Source organism: Tauraco erythrolophus, chromosome 1 (assembly GCF_009769465.1).
Source record: "Tauraco erythrolophus isolate bTauEry1 chromosome 1, bTauEry1.pri, whole genome shotgun sequence".
NCBI lineage: Eukaryota > Metazoa > Chordata > Aves > Musophagiformes > Musophagidae > Tauraco > Tauraco erythrolophus.
This window is the reverse complement of record NC_141465.1, coordinates 60636587-60653801: the sequence shown is the minus strand read 5'-3', so window position 1 is coordinate 60653801 and position 17215 is coordinate 60636587. Positions and strand designations below refer to the sequence as shown.

General features: G+C 38.2%; 1 protein-coding gene across 2 annotated transcripts in view; it reads right to left on the bottom strand.

The window, feature by feature from the left end:
• Positions 1 to 1000: 1000 nt before the first annotated feature.
• OCA2 (OCA2 melanosomal transmembrane protein) overlaps positions 1001 to 17215 on the bottom strand; it is a 190232-nt gene continuing 174017 nt past the window's right edge. For both annotated transcript variants that reach the window (XM_086609846.1, XM_086609852.1), the window contains exon 23: positions 1001 to 1088. In XM_086609846.1, the coding sequence (XP_086465972.1) occupies positions 1001 to 1088 (88 nt within the window). The remainder of the gene's footprint in view (positions 1089 to 17215) is intronic.

Below are 17215 nucleotides of genomic sequence, written 5' to 3'. Positions count from 1 at the left end.
CGTTGTTCGCTTGGGTTGCACTCACCAGGCTGCCAGTTTCTCTGAGTCAAGATAAAACAGACCCGACAGTAATTGAGACCACTCCCACAAGGGTATTGGAAGAAGAAGATGTAAATCTTGAATGTCTCACATGACTTAATATTCATAATGATAAGTTTGATCTGTTCTCATAGCCAATTATACAAAACAATATATGTGGTTTAACACATTATTATCAGAGAAGGAAATCAAAGCCAAAGTATGATCTCATTCTTCCATATAGTGTATTAACCTATTAAAAGATTTAGAGTACTTCATCACAGAAGTGAATTAATGATTAAATGTCCAGTGCTTTATCACATTTTATGTCTGTATTTTGGTAAGAAGTAGAGCATTAGTTTCTTTTAAGATAACAAGCAGTTTAATGCTGATTAGGAGCTTTAAAATGAAAAACAAAACCTCCATAGAATGCAATCCCAGTTCCAAAATAAAAATTCATTCCACACCACATTTTCAGGAGATGTGTTTATTTTTAAATGTAGATAATGATACATCCTTCATAGAGTACAGACTTTCTGCATAACCGTCTATTATTACAACTTGAATATTAGTTATTTTAATACAAATAGCTAAACACATTGACAAAGACAAATGAAGCCCTAAAAAGAAATTACTGAACATCTGCTATTGTGAATGAGTTTTTCATCTGTGACTGTACTCAGATTGTGTCAATACAAACTTTCAGGCACAACATATTCCCTTGTGATGTTGCCTTTTCATCTGCACAATAATTGTATTCATAATTAAATATATGGATTGTTTTAATTTTGATTGTCTAGTTCTGCAAATTGCTCACAAAACAGAAGGTTAAGAATGACCAAACCTGATGTTGACAAACATTTTGATTGATACCATATGCTGGGGCCTTACACATCTTTTTCTTTTTATATGTGTTCTTAGTGTTCTGATACATAAACTAAATGAAAGAGAAAGCTTCTTTGAATCTTGAAGGTATAAATTACTATGAGTTCCAACCTACTACGACATGAGCAACAAGAAGATAGCACATCCCGATGGTACAGGACACAATCATCATGGGGAAACCTAACCTGAAACAACAATAAAATAAAGGAAACATCAATACGGATACTTTGTTCCCCAAGCAATTTATGAAAAGGAAATTTAAGTTATCCTACACATTCCAAGCCTTAAATATGCTTATAGCAGTGCCAAAAGCATGGATGTACTGAGAGTATGACAACGTTTAGGAGTCTAATACTCAAGCTCATATTTCTACTTCGTATTTAAGAGATAATTGGTCAAAATTAGCATGACTTCACTGGTTTCAGGGCATGTCTTTCAATCTGATCTGTCTCGGATTCTGGCATGACTTGTTGTTTTGTAGTTTTTTTCCCCCAGACAATATGCAATTATATAGATGAAATAACCATTTTTACAAATTATGTAGCATTAGAATAGATCATCCATCGTGTATCACTTTGGATTAGATGTGTAACCCTAATATGGCACTTTATAACTTAATCTATGGCTTAAACTCATTACATTGTTTCCCTGTCGATCTGTAGTCACATACAGCTAGTATTCCTCTTCCATACCTCTCACCAGATTTAACAGACTTGAATATTAATAGACTGTTGGAAATAAACCCCAGGCAGTGGTAAAAGTGCTAAAACTTTTTTGTTCTATCAAAACAGCTATTCACCTTTCACCACAGATTAATCTTTTCAGACAACATTCAGATTTTATATCTTTCTTTAGACTGACAAACACAGGCAACAGAGACAGACAACTGCAAAAAATGCTGTGGAGTTGTCTGAGTCCTTCTCTGCTAGATCTGTAGGTCTTCCATATGTGTGAAAAGAAGGGAGTCTTCTGAAACTTAAAAGCATTATTTGTATGATACTCAGGAACTGTGAAGTACCACTGCTGTGATCACACTCATTTGTTTTCTGTTACTAAAATCACAAGGACAACTGAGACGAGAAATGGTCATGCCACAAACATCCCTCCTTATGTACTTTCTTTTGTCAAGTTCAGCCAAGAATTTCCTTAAATACCACCAAACTATGGCAATGTTCTCTGAAGTACAGCATTTCATTTATTCTGTTCCTTGAAGTATGATCTGTTTATTAGATGTGGATGTATTAGTTGTTCCTTTTTCCTCACTTATTGGGAGCCCTCAGGAAGGTTCCTTGAGCCCATTCCCTCTGCCATTTCTGATCAGAGCACTAATGAAGAGATGTCCACTAGTAGTTGACAGGAGGATATAATTTTCTGAGCTTGGGCAGATTCTTTTCGTAGGAGGCTAGAGCTAGAAGGGACCTCTTGGGGCATAAAAATCTGGCCCTCGCCTCCTCAGGATATAAAACCACTTGCATAAAATGAAAATTAAACTTCTCAGTGTTGTAGCTGCGATCTGTTCTTTCTACCTGCAGCTGTGACATTACTCTAAACCTTGAGATGCTCATGAATCATGTTACTTTCACTGGTGTTTTGCTGAAAAACTGACTGAAGAAGGCATAGATGTGAGCAGCAGCAGATCAGAGGTGTTTTCACCTTTGACAGGCATTGGTTCAAGTTACTGACAAGGGAATTTTACCAGGAAATAGGTTAACACTTCCAACACAAAAATAATCAGCCCTGACCTGTAAAGTTTGCAGAATAATTAGAAAACAAATAAAACTCAAACACACTATAGAAAATGTTGGAATTATGTAGTGAAGAACAAGCTTGTCCGTAATGCCTGCTTCATGCCTACTCTTGACCCACTATCAAAGTGAGCCCATCTCACGTACTGGTAGAAATGGAGGCAAACAGAGAACAAAAGGACACCTTTGCAAGGCTGGAAATGTACAAAGGGCAAGACTGTCAGGGCTGACAGATCATCTTGTTTCTGTCTCCTTGACATACCTCTGAAGCTGATGTGTCCCTGTGCCCATGACCAAATACTGCCTGTGAGATCTGTCCCAGCAGGACAGTTCCCATGCCTGGATACAGAAGCTTTCTCCTCCGTCTCTCTGAGATTTAAGACTGGGTGTGCTGGTCTCTTTCTGCCACTCTGGTAACAGGTATTATTATCATTATTCTGGCTTCAAAGGCATTAATGTTAGGCTGGTATTCAGAATTGAGAAAAGAGAAATGGAAAGGAGGCAAGAGAGAAGGGCTGGGTGTGTCCAAGTGGTGAAAGTTACGAAAAAATGTGGGAAAGGGTCGTAGGATTGTCACAGCTTTCCAATATTTCCTGAAAAGTCTGAAATGCATTTGGAAGTTTTATCTTTTTTTTATTCTATGAACTTGCATAAATATACTGCAGATAAGTGTTATTTCTTTTCCAAACTGACTGGTCAGATTGCTGCTTTTGAATGACTCATTACTTGAAAGAGCTGAATCATGATGTTTCCCAACCTAAATGATTCTATGATGCTATGATTATTCAGTCACAAATCTATGATCGATGTGATAATGTAAAACAGCAGAGCTAAATAAATAAATAGACAAACAGATAAATAAATAAATTTGATGGGTAGCCAATTTCTTCTTAGACTCTTTCCTTCTCTCTCTCAGCAAATCTGATCTCTGGCCCTCCCTCATCTGACTTAGATAAAAGTGTCCAGATAGGACAAAAAAGCAAAACCAGCAACGACTATGGGAATAAAACAGCACGGCTAAAAAATCTTCCTACATCTTTCAGTATGTCTAATGAATGGTCCCTGCAGCTGTATCCATACGACAGGCTGGTGAACTGGAGATTGCTACAACTCTCATAAGAAAACCAGCTGTTGTTTGACAGAAAACAGAATGTTATTGACCTCACAGTTAGCAAACAATGAGCTGGTACTGGGAGGGGTGGAGACAGCACAAGTCTTAATCTGTTCGAATGCAACTTAACAAGCCTTCCTGGAGAACTCACAGCAGCTCAGCAGTAAATAGCAATATAACTCCTTTGTGAAGATTGGAAAGGGGAGGGAAGGATCCAAAAAGATTCAAAGGTTACTTGAAGGTTGAAAAGAGAACAGAAAAGCTAGCTCCAGCTTGGAGGAGGTCTGTGCAAAAAAAATGGATGAATTATGCAGGGCCACATAGAAAGATGCAGCAATTGTGATCATACCCCCACCATCACAGTGCCAGTCAAATGTGTAGCTGGAGCCAGACACAGACAGTCTGGGGAGGGATCTCATTTCATTTAGTGTGGATGCTTGCATAGGGCACAACTACGAAGCTGTTTTTCTCATTGCATGGACAATTACCCCTCAACTTGAGGCCTGAATTTCGGACTCACTGGCCTGAGCACTAATGCAATTTCAATAAAATTCAATGTGGAATTTGCATACCAGAGAGAGGGGAGATAAATCTCAGTCAGTAAGTATTAGTTACTGCAGAGTTAATGGATTACATGAGTTGGTTCAGTGCCCTATTATGCTATTACACTACCCATTGCTCTCCCCCAAAGGAAGAAAGAGCTCCTGTCCCAGACCACATACAACACAATGTTTAGGTACCTATGCTTTCTTTAGTTATATCAAATCTAATAATGCATTTTAAATAATGTAAAAATTACTTTCAGCAGCTCTTATTTTCACCGTATTCTCTGGAGTCAAAAAGCACCATGTCATTCAGTTGCTCCTGCTCAGGAAGGGTCAGCAGAGTTTAGAAGTCATAAAAACCATTATTGTGCTAAAACTTCAAATTCATAAGAAACACTGATTAGCATCTTTGGCACAAAAATACATTTTTATGCAATCTTGTAACAGCATTTGGTGTGATATTTTTAAACACAAACTAAGGGAACAGGGCAGATAGCTCCTGCATTGGGCAGCCTTTTCTTCCCTCTCTCTGCAGACAGGAAGGTACACACATACTGAGTGGTACAAAAGGTTCATCCCAACTCTCCACAGCCAGCTCAGGGAGTTTTCACTGCTGCAGAGAGGAAGAGGGGTCAGACACAAGGAAACAATGGATGACAGGGTCTGGCATTCACCCCACTCTTCGCTCCTCTTCGTACTAGAAGCTTACACGTAAAACTGCGATCCAAATGAAATCATCCAGCAAACAGATGTTAGTTCAGAGCGAGATAGTGAGAGCATTTCAAGCAAGAGCCACAGGGATTTATGTTGGACAAAGTTTTGCTTATTAATAACTTCAGTGACCCAGAAGTGAAAAGCTTGCAAATCGCCCCAGCACAGGAGAGATGCCAGACTCTGTGGAGAACAGAATTCAGCACGATCTTGACAAATTAAAATGAGAATTTGAAATGAACAAGATGAAACTCTGTGAAGGTAAGTGTGAAGTATGTATTAGAAGTCAAACACGGGTACAAAAACAACAGGGAAAATGAAGCTTTTCACTGGTAATGACCTAGTTATTTCTGATCCTGCCTCACTGCAAGATTTCCAGCCTTGTATTTACTTAGAAGAAAAGAAAACTGGTGTATTACTATTCTTGGAGTAAGCCCCATTTTTAATGAGTCTCTACAGATATGAATATTACAGTTTTCTTAGGTTATAAGTTTATCCGATATTATTTAATAATAATAATAGTGAAGCCTTTGAGGTCTGAATTCTGTTTCACTGGACAAACTGATCTCCTACAGTACCTTGCAGCTTTACTTTGTGATGCTTCAAGAGCCAGGAGGACCTAGGATGTACAAGACCCAGGTTCAGTGCCCTGCTCTGCCTGATCTGGGACATGACATACGAAACATTCTCACCCATAAAAATCACACTTACAGGCACTGCCTTCCTTGACAGCTCATAACTTACACAGCCTGTTTGTCCTTGGAGGGATCTGTGGAAGAACCACGTCTCCAAGGAAATTGAGAACCTTCAGTGGTTCCTCAGTGGCAAAGCAACAGCATAAATCTCCCAAGACCAAACCACTACCAGTGAAAGAAGATTGGTGGTAACCAGGGTAAGAGTTTGCAATTTAATGTACAATTTAGACTCTATTGGTGGAGTTTACATCAGACTTCAAATTTTGCTTTTCTTGCTTCCTAACAGTTTCATACTGCAAGTTCTGTAGAAGGTATAACCTCGGCTTTGCAGAAAAGGACCTGGGGTCCTGGTGGACACCAAGTTGAACATGAGCCACTAATATGTCTTTGTCGCAAAGAATCATAGAATCGTAGAATCACAGAATGGTTTGGGTTGAAAGCAATCTTAAAGATGATCTAGTTCCAAACCCCCTGCCATGGGCAGGGACACCTTCCACTTGATCAAGTTGCTCAAAGCCTCATCCAAACTGGCCTTGAACACTTTCAGGGATGGGGCATCCACAACTTCTCTGGGCAACCTGTTCCAGTGTTTTGACACCCTCATTGTAAAAAAATTTCTTCCTTAGATCTAATCGAAATCTACACTCTTTCAGTTTAAAGCTGTTACCCCTTGTCCTATCACTATATACCCTTGGAAAAAGTCCCTCTCCAGCTTTCCTGTAGGTCCCCTTTAAGTACTGGAAGGCTGCTATAAGATCTCCCTGCAGTTTTCTCTTCTCCAAGCTGAACAGCCCCAGCTCTCTCAGCCTGTCTTCAGAGCAGAGGTGTTCCAGCCCTCTGATCATCTTCATGGCCCTCCTCTGGACTCGCTCCAGCAGCTCCATGTCCTTCTTGTGTTGGAGGCCCCAGAGCTGAAAGCAGTATTCCAGGTGGGGTCTCACGAGAGCAGAGTAGAGGGGCAGAATCACCTCCCTCGACCTGCTGGAGGCTAATGATATCCCAGGCTGCTTTAGGAGGATTGTTACCAGGTCCAAGGAGGTGATTCTTCTCCTCTAGTCAGCACTGGTGAGGCCACACCTGGAGTGCTGTGTCCCGTGCTGGCCTCTCCAGTGCAAAAGAGACATGGACATACTGGAGAGAGTCCAATGGAGGACCACAAAGATGATTAAGTGACTGGAGCATCTCTCCTGTGAGGAAAGGCTGAGAGAACTGGGAGTGTTCAGCCTGGAGAAGAGAAGGCTCAGGAGGGAGGGAACTCATCAATGTGTATACATGCCTGAAGAGAAGGTGTAAATAAGACAGAGTCAGGTTTTTCTCAGTGGTGCCCAGCAACAGGACCAGAGGCAGCGAGCACAAATTGAAACACTGAAGGTTCCCTCTGAACATTAGGAAACACTTTTTTACTGTGAGAGTGACCAAGCACTGGCCCAGGTTGCCCAGAAAGGCTAGGTGGCCCTGCTGAAGGGGACCTCCAGAGGTTCCTTCCAGCCACAATCATTCTGTGATTCTCAACCACCTACTTGTTCCTCTGTTATTCAACACAGGGTAAGAAAGTATCATTTGCACACCTGAAGATTGGCATGTTATAAGAAAATATTTAACAAAGGACAGATTATTCTTCTCATTCTTGGACAGTCTTTCATCGTATGCAATGCTTTGCTCTGAAAGCTGGATAATCACAAACTCATTTTTAAAAGAACTTTTAAATATCTATGAAAGCAACCAAAACGAGACTCAGGTGTGGGCATACTCAGAAGATATGCAAGGTTATTTCTGAATTAAAGTTACGTCTTTTAATGAAGTTTCATGATTCAATTTGCAAAGTAACCAGTTTATGTTTGTTTTCAACAAAAGGGCATAACCACAATATTCATGCATCTTAATGAAAAGAATATATACTAGCCTTCAATAAATGAACTCTAGAAGAATGTGGTTTTTTTAATGAAAGATAGGACAATTTCACCTTGATGAAGAACAGAACTCAATTAGTTAACAAAAGCTATCTAAGTCTACGTAAGTTATAGTCACATGCAATACAGCTCTGAGAGCAAGTTTTTTTTTCTGTACCTCAGCTAGGATTACACAGCAGAATGAAATTCTTATTTTGGGGAAAAGAGGAGAGAACAAAATTACCTTGCTATGTGTAAAACTTGCTTGTGAATATTGTAGTTTCTGAAGTTCTCTATATTTTTTCAGATTTATCCAAAACAATCTAGAAATTATTTGTTCTAACATTCTTAGATATATAGCTCATTTTCATTGTCATTTTTTGCTCCCAAATTATACTATGGAGAGATTTTCCCAAAAGTTTATTTTTCATCCTAGTCGTTAAAAAAGAAAACTTCAGAATTATTTGGGGGAAAAAAAAAATCCATTTTAGTAGCTCTGTTGATTAATTCCCTACATTTTTTCTCTTTCTTTGGGAAGAAATGGAAACAGAAAGGAAAGATTTTTAATTTGTTGTCTGCCTTACTCCCAAAGCCACTAAGAATTTTCCTCTTGGTCAGTGTCTCTGTTCTTTTTATATGTGGTCACTTTCCTGTCATCCTATTTCTTCTCTCTCTTTCTTTCAATGCAGACTACTGTATGAGTCTCTTGTCATTTTGGTTGTGTCAACCTTTCTGTCATTCCAAGTCTTTGACATACTGAGCCAGCTTACCTGAAAGGACAGTATAGACTTCACTAACAGCTTAAACAAAACAGATTCAAAACGTTTATCACATGCCCATGACCTTTTCAAATCCAGACACCTGTTGTAGCTCAGAAAACAGGTGGCTAAAACTGTGAGTGATCATTAATTCAACATTAAATTGCTGCGAATTTCACATAGTCTGGAATTACATAAAAATTACAGTGTGGTTGCCTACTAGTTACCATACACAGGATTACCGTGTAATTTAAATCACAGAACAAACCCTATAATCCTATTTTCTTTTGATTGTTAAAATTATAATAATTTATCACTATATTCTATCTGTTTTGAGTCTACGCCAAGATTTCCCATAAAGTCACTGTCAGGAGTGAACCTGAGATGATAGGGAAAATAAAATCCTGAGTGAGAAAATAAAAAGGTGTTAGGTTTTGCCTCCCATAGTCTAGAACATCCTCCTAAAGGTGTTTCGCTGTAACCGCAACACCTCTATGTGCGGAATGATCAATGTCCTGTCCTTGGCCTTCCAAAATTCTAACTATGTAAAGAAAAAAGCACAAATTCTCATTGTAAGAGAATAATTGGTCTGCCAGCTCCACTTGGCAGATTCAAATTACTATTGATAGATTATTTGCTGCAGTAACTGTCTAGTCTCTGTGCTACAACTGAGCTGAAAAACAGGCCTGTCGGACCAAGTCACTCTGATAACTATCCAAAACCTACTCATACATGGTAAGCTAGCAACCTGTATGAAACACCATGAAAAAAATTGAAAATACATCAATTCTAGTAAAAACTACTGTAATTGATTATTTAAAATTCAGCAAGACTCTAGTTAATAGAAGCTCAAGTACAGAAACAGATCTGAAAACATGTATAGAACTAACGGTGACATTTTAGTGGGGAAGAGCAATGTACACTGATAAATTTGTGGAAGTTATTTTTTCCACTATCCTTGTGATTCTAATATCCCTTTGAATCAACAAACCTGTATTAATAATTTGGCAATGTGCACTAGGTGTTCAAAACCGTGTATCTAGGTGACAAAGGGGAAAAAATCAGTAACTTTCCACATTTAGCCATAAGTGCCCTATGGCCAGCATAAATACTTCACATTTAAAAGAGAAAGAGAATGACTGAAGTCTAGCTTATTGGTGTGACAGGATGTAAAACAAGCTAGATTCAGACCTTTGCACATGTTAGGATGTGTTTTACTAAATTTATATAGCACATTCAAATACAGATAACCTGGCTCTATAGATTAGGCCTAAGTGGGATATTATTATAGAGAGAGACATGCACAAGCCAAGGGCCTGAAAAATATCTTAAACTTAAATCACTTGTTTAAGCATGGGAATAATTCCACCATAATTTAGAAAACACATTCAAGTGTTTTGCTGAATCAGGAGTCAAATGGACAAATCAAGTGACCTCATCTATGATCTCTTTTGGAAGATATCGAAAGGCAGAAAAGCCAATGTAATGATAGGACAGTATGATTCCCCTGTGTACCCATCTTTGCTTCACCCGTAGTAGTTTTGGCTTTTATCCATCTATCTGCCCTAGAAACACCTGTCAGAATCTCCAACAGATAAGCTGCAGCTTCAGGTAAAAATGAAGTTACTCTTGACATGAACGATACAATTACCCAAAGCAATTCATAAGATTGCCCCAAGCTGTCACCACTTGCTTTCCACCTGGCTACCAATACCTAGAGCAAACCAATCATATTCGAACATATTCGGTGCATTCTTTTCCCAAGAACACTTGCACCAACCGGCCTTCAGCCGAGGTGAGAGTCACGAAAACACAGAGCAGAGGAAGCTTTACTCTACATAGTCCATTTAAAAGAGTATATTATCTCTTTTCCATCAACAGATACTCCCAAGAAACACACAGTACACAATGCTAAAGCTCCAAAGTGAGCTGTCAAAACTATAGAAGTTTATCGTCAAAGCAATAACTCTATCCTTTGCCAGGCGGTGCTGTTATGACTAATTGAAAACAAGTGATCTTATAAGCTGTATGTTGGCAAAAAGGAATGTGTCACAGACTGAATTTTAGCTCTGTCTTTAATCAGATGATTCTTATTGGTTTTGCAATGTAGCATACTTGATTTTGTTTCTAACATTTGTACTCCAAAGAGATCAAAGCATTGCAAACACAGTCTTTATTGTTAGTACCAATGTGCAGCTACACTAATTGTTTACCACTACGTTTACCAGAGCTGAGGTAAATTCTGCAAACTCAGATTTGCACAACTTCTAGCAAAGTCTACTAGTAAATTTAGTTTAAATAGTTTCAATTCACATGAGTTTCTGGTCCATTAATGACAAAATTATTTTATTTTTTTTTATTGCCAAGACTATTTGAGTCCCCAAAGAGTCCCTAGCAATCTATTACTTGGTGCTTTACTATGAAAATCCTAGAGGCAGGGTAGAATTTCCATTCATTATTAGGGAAACATTCTATATAGGCAGGCAAGTTCCATTTCTGCCTACTGAAGAAGTAGGACATGCCATGATAAAGCGTGGCATAAAGGTTCAAGATGATCTGCTAGTGGTTTTTTGAGTTTATCACAACTTCATGTCACCCTTGGATCTATTGTCATATATGAGCAACACATTTGCTCTCCACATGCTCCAGGCAGATCCCAGAAAAACTTTAGTCCTCAATTTGTTGCTTCTGGTTTTGTTATGAAAGCTTCACACCATTCTAAAATCTAGGTATGCAAATATATGAAATTGAATCAAATCTTGGGACAGTACTTTAAAAGACTCATGTACCAATCACGAGTACAAATCTCAGTATTTCTGGTAGCGAATTCTTCTCGTGAATTGTTAGAATGATTCTGATGCAAATATTCTACTAATGAGATAGAATTATACAAAACTAGTGAGATCAACTGTGAAAAAAATGAATACATTAGGACTGCTGAAATAGGTTTTGCAATGTTTACAGATAGTGTTTCTGCATTTTATGAAACATTTAACATATTGTAAACTCACTTTTGATGATTATATGCTTTTTCCTTTACAAAAAGCAAATTTGAAGCTTACTCATATTTTTGCTAAAATACCTTTTTATTGCTCAAATCTCTCTGCTATAGAAATTACTCATAAAGTAGTGTTTTGTCTATTTTTGAAACAAACAGTATCTACAAAGAATTTTTAGATTATATTATTTTTCTACACAGTCTAAAGAAACCAAAGATAATGGATATGGCAGAAATTAACTGTGATTTATTTTGGTTCCAAAATGTTTCAAATTAAATAACCTTTACTGACTCTGTATTGTCTTGCTTTTTCTCAGTGAGTATACAGGAATGGAAGCTGCCTGAATGTTATTTCCATGAATGTCCTTAATTCCAGCCCTCACAGATAGTATCTTGGGGCACTTTTCTTAGTTTCTTTTTTTTCCCCCCAATGTGCTTTTATTTTGATTAAAGCACAAGATAAAAAGAAAAATACGTTTTACAGTGGAGATTAATCGGTCGATTCTTTAATAATTTCAACAGAGCACTCTCAACTATTTTAAAAGCCCTAGGCTTTGCTAAAAAGCTAGATGCTACATAAGAAAGAATATGTTCCACTCCGTTCCCCTCTCCTCTTTCTCCCCACTTTGAGACTCCCATTCATGTGCTACATAATGTGGTAATACAGAATTCATGTACAACAGTTTACCAGGACAAAGGAGCAATGTAATTGCATTTTGAATTAAAAAGTAGAAGGATATTTCCTGTGAACTAATGATTATTTTTCATTATAAACTCAGCAGATGCCTCTTCATAAAAGGTTGTTGATGTTGTAAGGTCAGTAAACTTTCCATCATAAACCCTATGCTTTAGGCTACCCAGTCTAATACAAGAGCAGAGAGTGGAGGTTTTCATTCCAGCAGGGTGCACTTGGAGGCTTCTTTCCAGTCCACCATGAAATGCCAACCAAAGGCAAATAGGGGGCCAGCTGGAACCTCCCAAGCCCTCCCTGCCATCATGGTGCACTGCAGTGTACAGGTCTTCCTACTTCAGAGAACCACAGATCTGAGCTCTTATGGGCTCATTACAAGAAAAGTTTTATTAACCACGGGTCTAATAGTAAGTGCACTAGAATACTAAGGTTAAATAAAGTGAATCTTATTCTAAGTGCATCAATTCATCAGCACATAAATACTCCCATATACAAAGAATTAGACTAATAAATATTATACAAATATATTCCTTCAGTCTGTCACAGATATATACCAATTTTTCTTATGAGATGAAAGAGGAGACATAACAGATGGACAAGACAGAAAGAGTATAGTATAGAGAGGCAGATAAGTACCACTAGCAGGATGTTCTCACGTGGGGTAGCTACTCGACCAGTTCACAAGTGTTGCAAGTCAATCAGAAGCATCCATTGGAGTTCACTGTCTAATTGTGATAGATGGCAGACAATGCTTAAGGTGCTTCAAATTCAAAGGTCAGAGGTGAGAAACCCCGGTTCTAAACTCCTAAAAATGCACTAAATTTTCAGAAATTTCTTTGAGAAAGACCACATTAGCCTCAGTGTTGTCATCTAACCCACACCATCATGAGTGTTACTCAGGCCTGCATTGGGAATAAGGATTACAGAGTGATTGAAATCAGGGAAAAACAGGAATAAAATTATTAGATTTTTTGAAAGTTATAAAGACATTTTGCCATCTTCATATTTTCAACAAGTGGGTGAAAACTAAGTTGGTTGCTTCAATAACTTCTGCCTTCCTCTTCTCATCTCCATCTCTGAAGTGGAAGAGCTGGTTAGCTGTTCCAGGAACGCAAGCATGTGCCAGCAACCCATCTGGGCATTGCTTCATGCGCCTACCCTTAGCTCATAACATAATTGCCTATCAAGTGAGTTGTGCAGGAAACCAGATGGTTTGGGCCAATCGTTTACACCAAGGCTACATGCACCCCAGTCTTCCTCTTTTATTGTTTTAGTTGTTTCATTTTCTTTTGAACAGCTTGGACAATCAAATGGTTGCTTCAAGTGTCATCAAGTGATTCTGAACTATCCCTAAGTCCCAGCACAGAGTCACATTATCATCTTTCTGAAATATCAGGAACGTTGTTTCAGATATATTTAAGACATTTTCCATTTTAGTTTATTTCTCTGAATTTGACCCTTTCAGCTAAGTTCAATAGATTCTTGAATTCCCAGTCTTAGAAACAGAAGGCACAGAGATGCTTCCTGATGCATTTCAGTCATAGCATTATGAAACAAATTCTTAAGCAAAAGCTTGGCATTAATATCCTTGCAATGCTAAAGACAGAATATTAATATTTCTTGACTGTTTGGAATAATTAAAGTTTGGGGTCTTTTTCCCTTTGCCTTTAGAAAGTCTGTTCTTTAGCTATTTTCCATAGTACTAGGAAAACAATGTGTATGTATGGATGCCACTTAGTTTTGAGACTCTAACATTTTTTTTCAGCCTTTGTCATCAGCAAGTAGTAAAAAAAAGGCTTAATAACAAGCAAACTCAAGACAAAAGAAACCCAAAAATATTAAAAAAAATATTTAGTGACATACAGTAATATATGTTACACAGTACTACAAAGAAAAAAACAAAACCAAAAAAACATAATTTCTTTTCAAACTTTCTCAGGATGAATTCTTCCCTTTTTCTTTACTAGACTTTTTCAAAAGAAGTAAAATAAAATCAATCTCTAACAAAAACAAACAAACAAACAAACAAACAAACCCTTTCAAAATCTTATCTATTTTTCAGGAATAAGTTTTGTACGTTCTCTCAAAAAAGCAGTTTTTAGTCACTATCAGTTTAAAACTAATGTCATTACATAACCATTACCATTCTAGCCTATTAAACAGCTACATATCTGCTTACAACTTTAGATTACTTCTGTTTAAGCAACCCTCACTGAAGCTGAGCAACTGCAAGTGTTGACCAGAAGGTTAATATTCAAGTTGTTTATTAGTGCTGTTTAAATTAATACAATATTGCATTAATTATAATGTGTAAATATAATCAGGAAGACAATAATTTTTTAAAGTTATCAAAAATTGCAGCTAAGTTCAAGCAATAAAAAAGCAAATAATACAGTAAATATTACCACATCTTTTGTGTGAGAAATAATATCAAGTTTACATAAGAGAATAAAAATCTATTTACTATTCTACGAAAAGCACTACTTCCTTTGAACAGTTCTAATTTTAAATGCATTGTAATGTAAATAACATAAATACAAAATCTTACTTTCTTCTGATCATATTGGGAAACACCACGATACTCTGTTTGACACATTTTTCAGTAACGGGGAAATCACTTTGCTAGTTTTATTAAAAATATCAAATTATCTGAGAAAAATGAAATGCCATGTAAAACTATGATTCTGATGTAATTCCAAATGTCTGTATGATGCTTTGAAAAGCAAACTCTCTTAAGAAGGCTTATTAGTTAGAGTTCATATGGCAAACGCATGTAAGCTTCCTACTTACAGTGTTTTCTGAGTTTCCCAGGCTTCATGTCTCTTCCTGCCATTTAAGTTAGCTTTTATTTGGATCTCTTGAAAATTGTTTTCCAAAACAATGTTTAGAGATATAGGATTTCTCCAAGCAAATATTCTCAGCCCAGCATTTTCTGACTAATTCTGGTAATTGCTAAAGTATTCTATTTAACTAGAAAATCATTTTCTAATTTCAATAATCTTTGAATAAGACACTTGTTCAGAAACTATAGTGACTGTCTAATCAAATTGAGCATGTTGTAATTAACAGGAAACTTGGCATTTGATGTAATAACTATATGAAACTGCAAAAAGGAGGAATTTTTTCAATAACAAAAACAGTTTATGCCAGCATATATGACAATACACATGTGAGAATTCAAATATGTCTTGCTCAGTACAAACAACTGTATATGAATTTTATATCATCTCCCAGGTGAAATAAAAACAGAAACTGAGTTAAGGCAGTTTGGTTTTTTATCCCTCCAAGTCAAATTACAGAAAGTATGGAAATGAGCTACAACTTCATTAATTCTTCTCTTATTACAATCATCTCTACTTGGTCGAACTTGTTTCCTTCTCAAACTCTCCTTCCTCCTGCACTGGGTTTATGTGGTGGGGTTTTGGTAGCAGGGGAGAGGTTGCAGAAATGACCCCTGTAAGGAGCTGTGAGAAGCCTCCTAAGCTCCAAAACCAGTCAGACCCACTTCTGGCCAGGGCCGAGTCTATTGGCACCTCTGTGAATGCTCTATTTAAGAAGGGCAGAAAAAAACCCAGAGTGAGTGGCTGTGCCTAAAGCAGTTTGTGATGACTCTGTCTGTGGGAAGGACCCCCACGCTGCTGGAGACACAGTGGAGCAGAGATGCATCTGCAGTGTGAGAAGGGACTCCATGCCAGAGCGGGTGACTGCACTCCAAGCAGCCATGACTCCATGGGAAAAGCGGGCACTGGAGCAATCTGACGTGTAAGGATTGCATCCTGTGAGAAGGACTCACGTTGTAGAAGTCTGTGGAGAGCTATTTCCTGTAGGAAGGGGTCTCACGCTGGAGCAGGGGAAGAGTGTAAGGAGTCTTCCCACTGAGGAGTAAGGAGCAGCAGAAACAACATGGGATGAACTGACCTACAACTCCCATTTCCCATCCCCCTGTGCTGCTTTCAGGGAGGAGGTAGAGCCAGGAAGAAGGGAGAGGTGGGAGAAGGTGTTTTTAAGATCTGGCTTTGTTTCTTGTTATCCTCTCTGAAATAACTGATTACAAATTAAATTAATTTTTCCCCAACTTGAGTCTGTTTTGCCGGGGGCCATGGTTGGTGGGCGATCCCTCCCTGTTCTTATCTTGACCCTCAGGCCTTTTGTTAATTTTTTTCCTCTCCACCCCACCACGGGGGCTGAAGTGAGTGAGCAGCTGCATGGTGGCTTAGCTGCCGTCTGGGCTAAACCACACCACCTCCCTTCTCCCATCAACTCACTTATCTCCAGCTTAAGAGGCACAGTTTGTCAGAACAGGATTATCTTCCACCTAGCTGTTTGTGAGCTCAAATCTTGTTGTTCTTGGGCATACAGCTCATACGCTCTGCCCCTTACTGAAGGCAGTGGTGGCCTCACGCCTCCCTATAGGATACTTGACCTTCCAGAAATCAGAAAGGCCAGTGATGGCAATAATCAGGAAAGATCCTCAAGAGGATTTAGAGATTTTCTTCTCCAGCTAGGGAATGTCGGCCAGGCTGAAGTGAGAAAAGAGATTTTCAGTCCAGCTTCAGAACTATGAGTCACACCTGGACCCATCACTGTGCATTCATTTCAGGGAGTAGTAAGGTGACTGACCAGCTACTTTTTTCTTTACAATCCAAAGGCACAAATGAACAATTTGTGTTTAACTCTAATTAAGAATAAGCAGATGAATAAAACATTCTAGCCAAATCATCATTGCAATGGCATCAGTTTTTTTATATAGAAGCTCTTGGCCACAGTCCCTCCACGTTAGTCATTCCTCCCTGCATCTCTCTGAAGCTGAGTACAACCTCTACTTTGCTGCATGCCATTCCCCAATTATCTTTGTTTTGCCTTCTGATGTTATTTCTAATAAAAACCACTCCACACCTTCTCCTGACTGTTTCACCACAACTATCCTTACAAAGGCAGTTCATGTATATGTAAGAAAAGAATATGTGTTGTGGGACACACCTGTACAAGTCTGTAACTGAGTTACTGGCCTTTCTAGGACAGAATTTGTTTCACTTGTCTTAGTTGTTTGTGTTAGGATGAAATGAATCACCTTCTAAAAGTTATTTTTCTCCATTGACTGCAATGAGAGCTGGGTGTGGAAATAAAGATATCAATGCTGTAGAAAAGAAAAATGAGGTGAGGTGAATC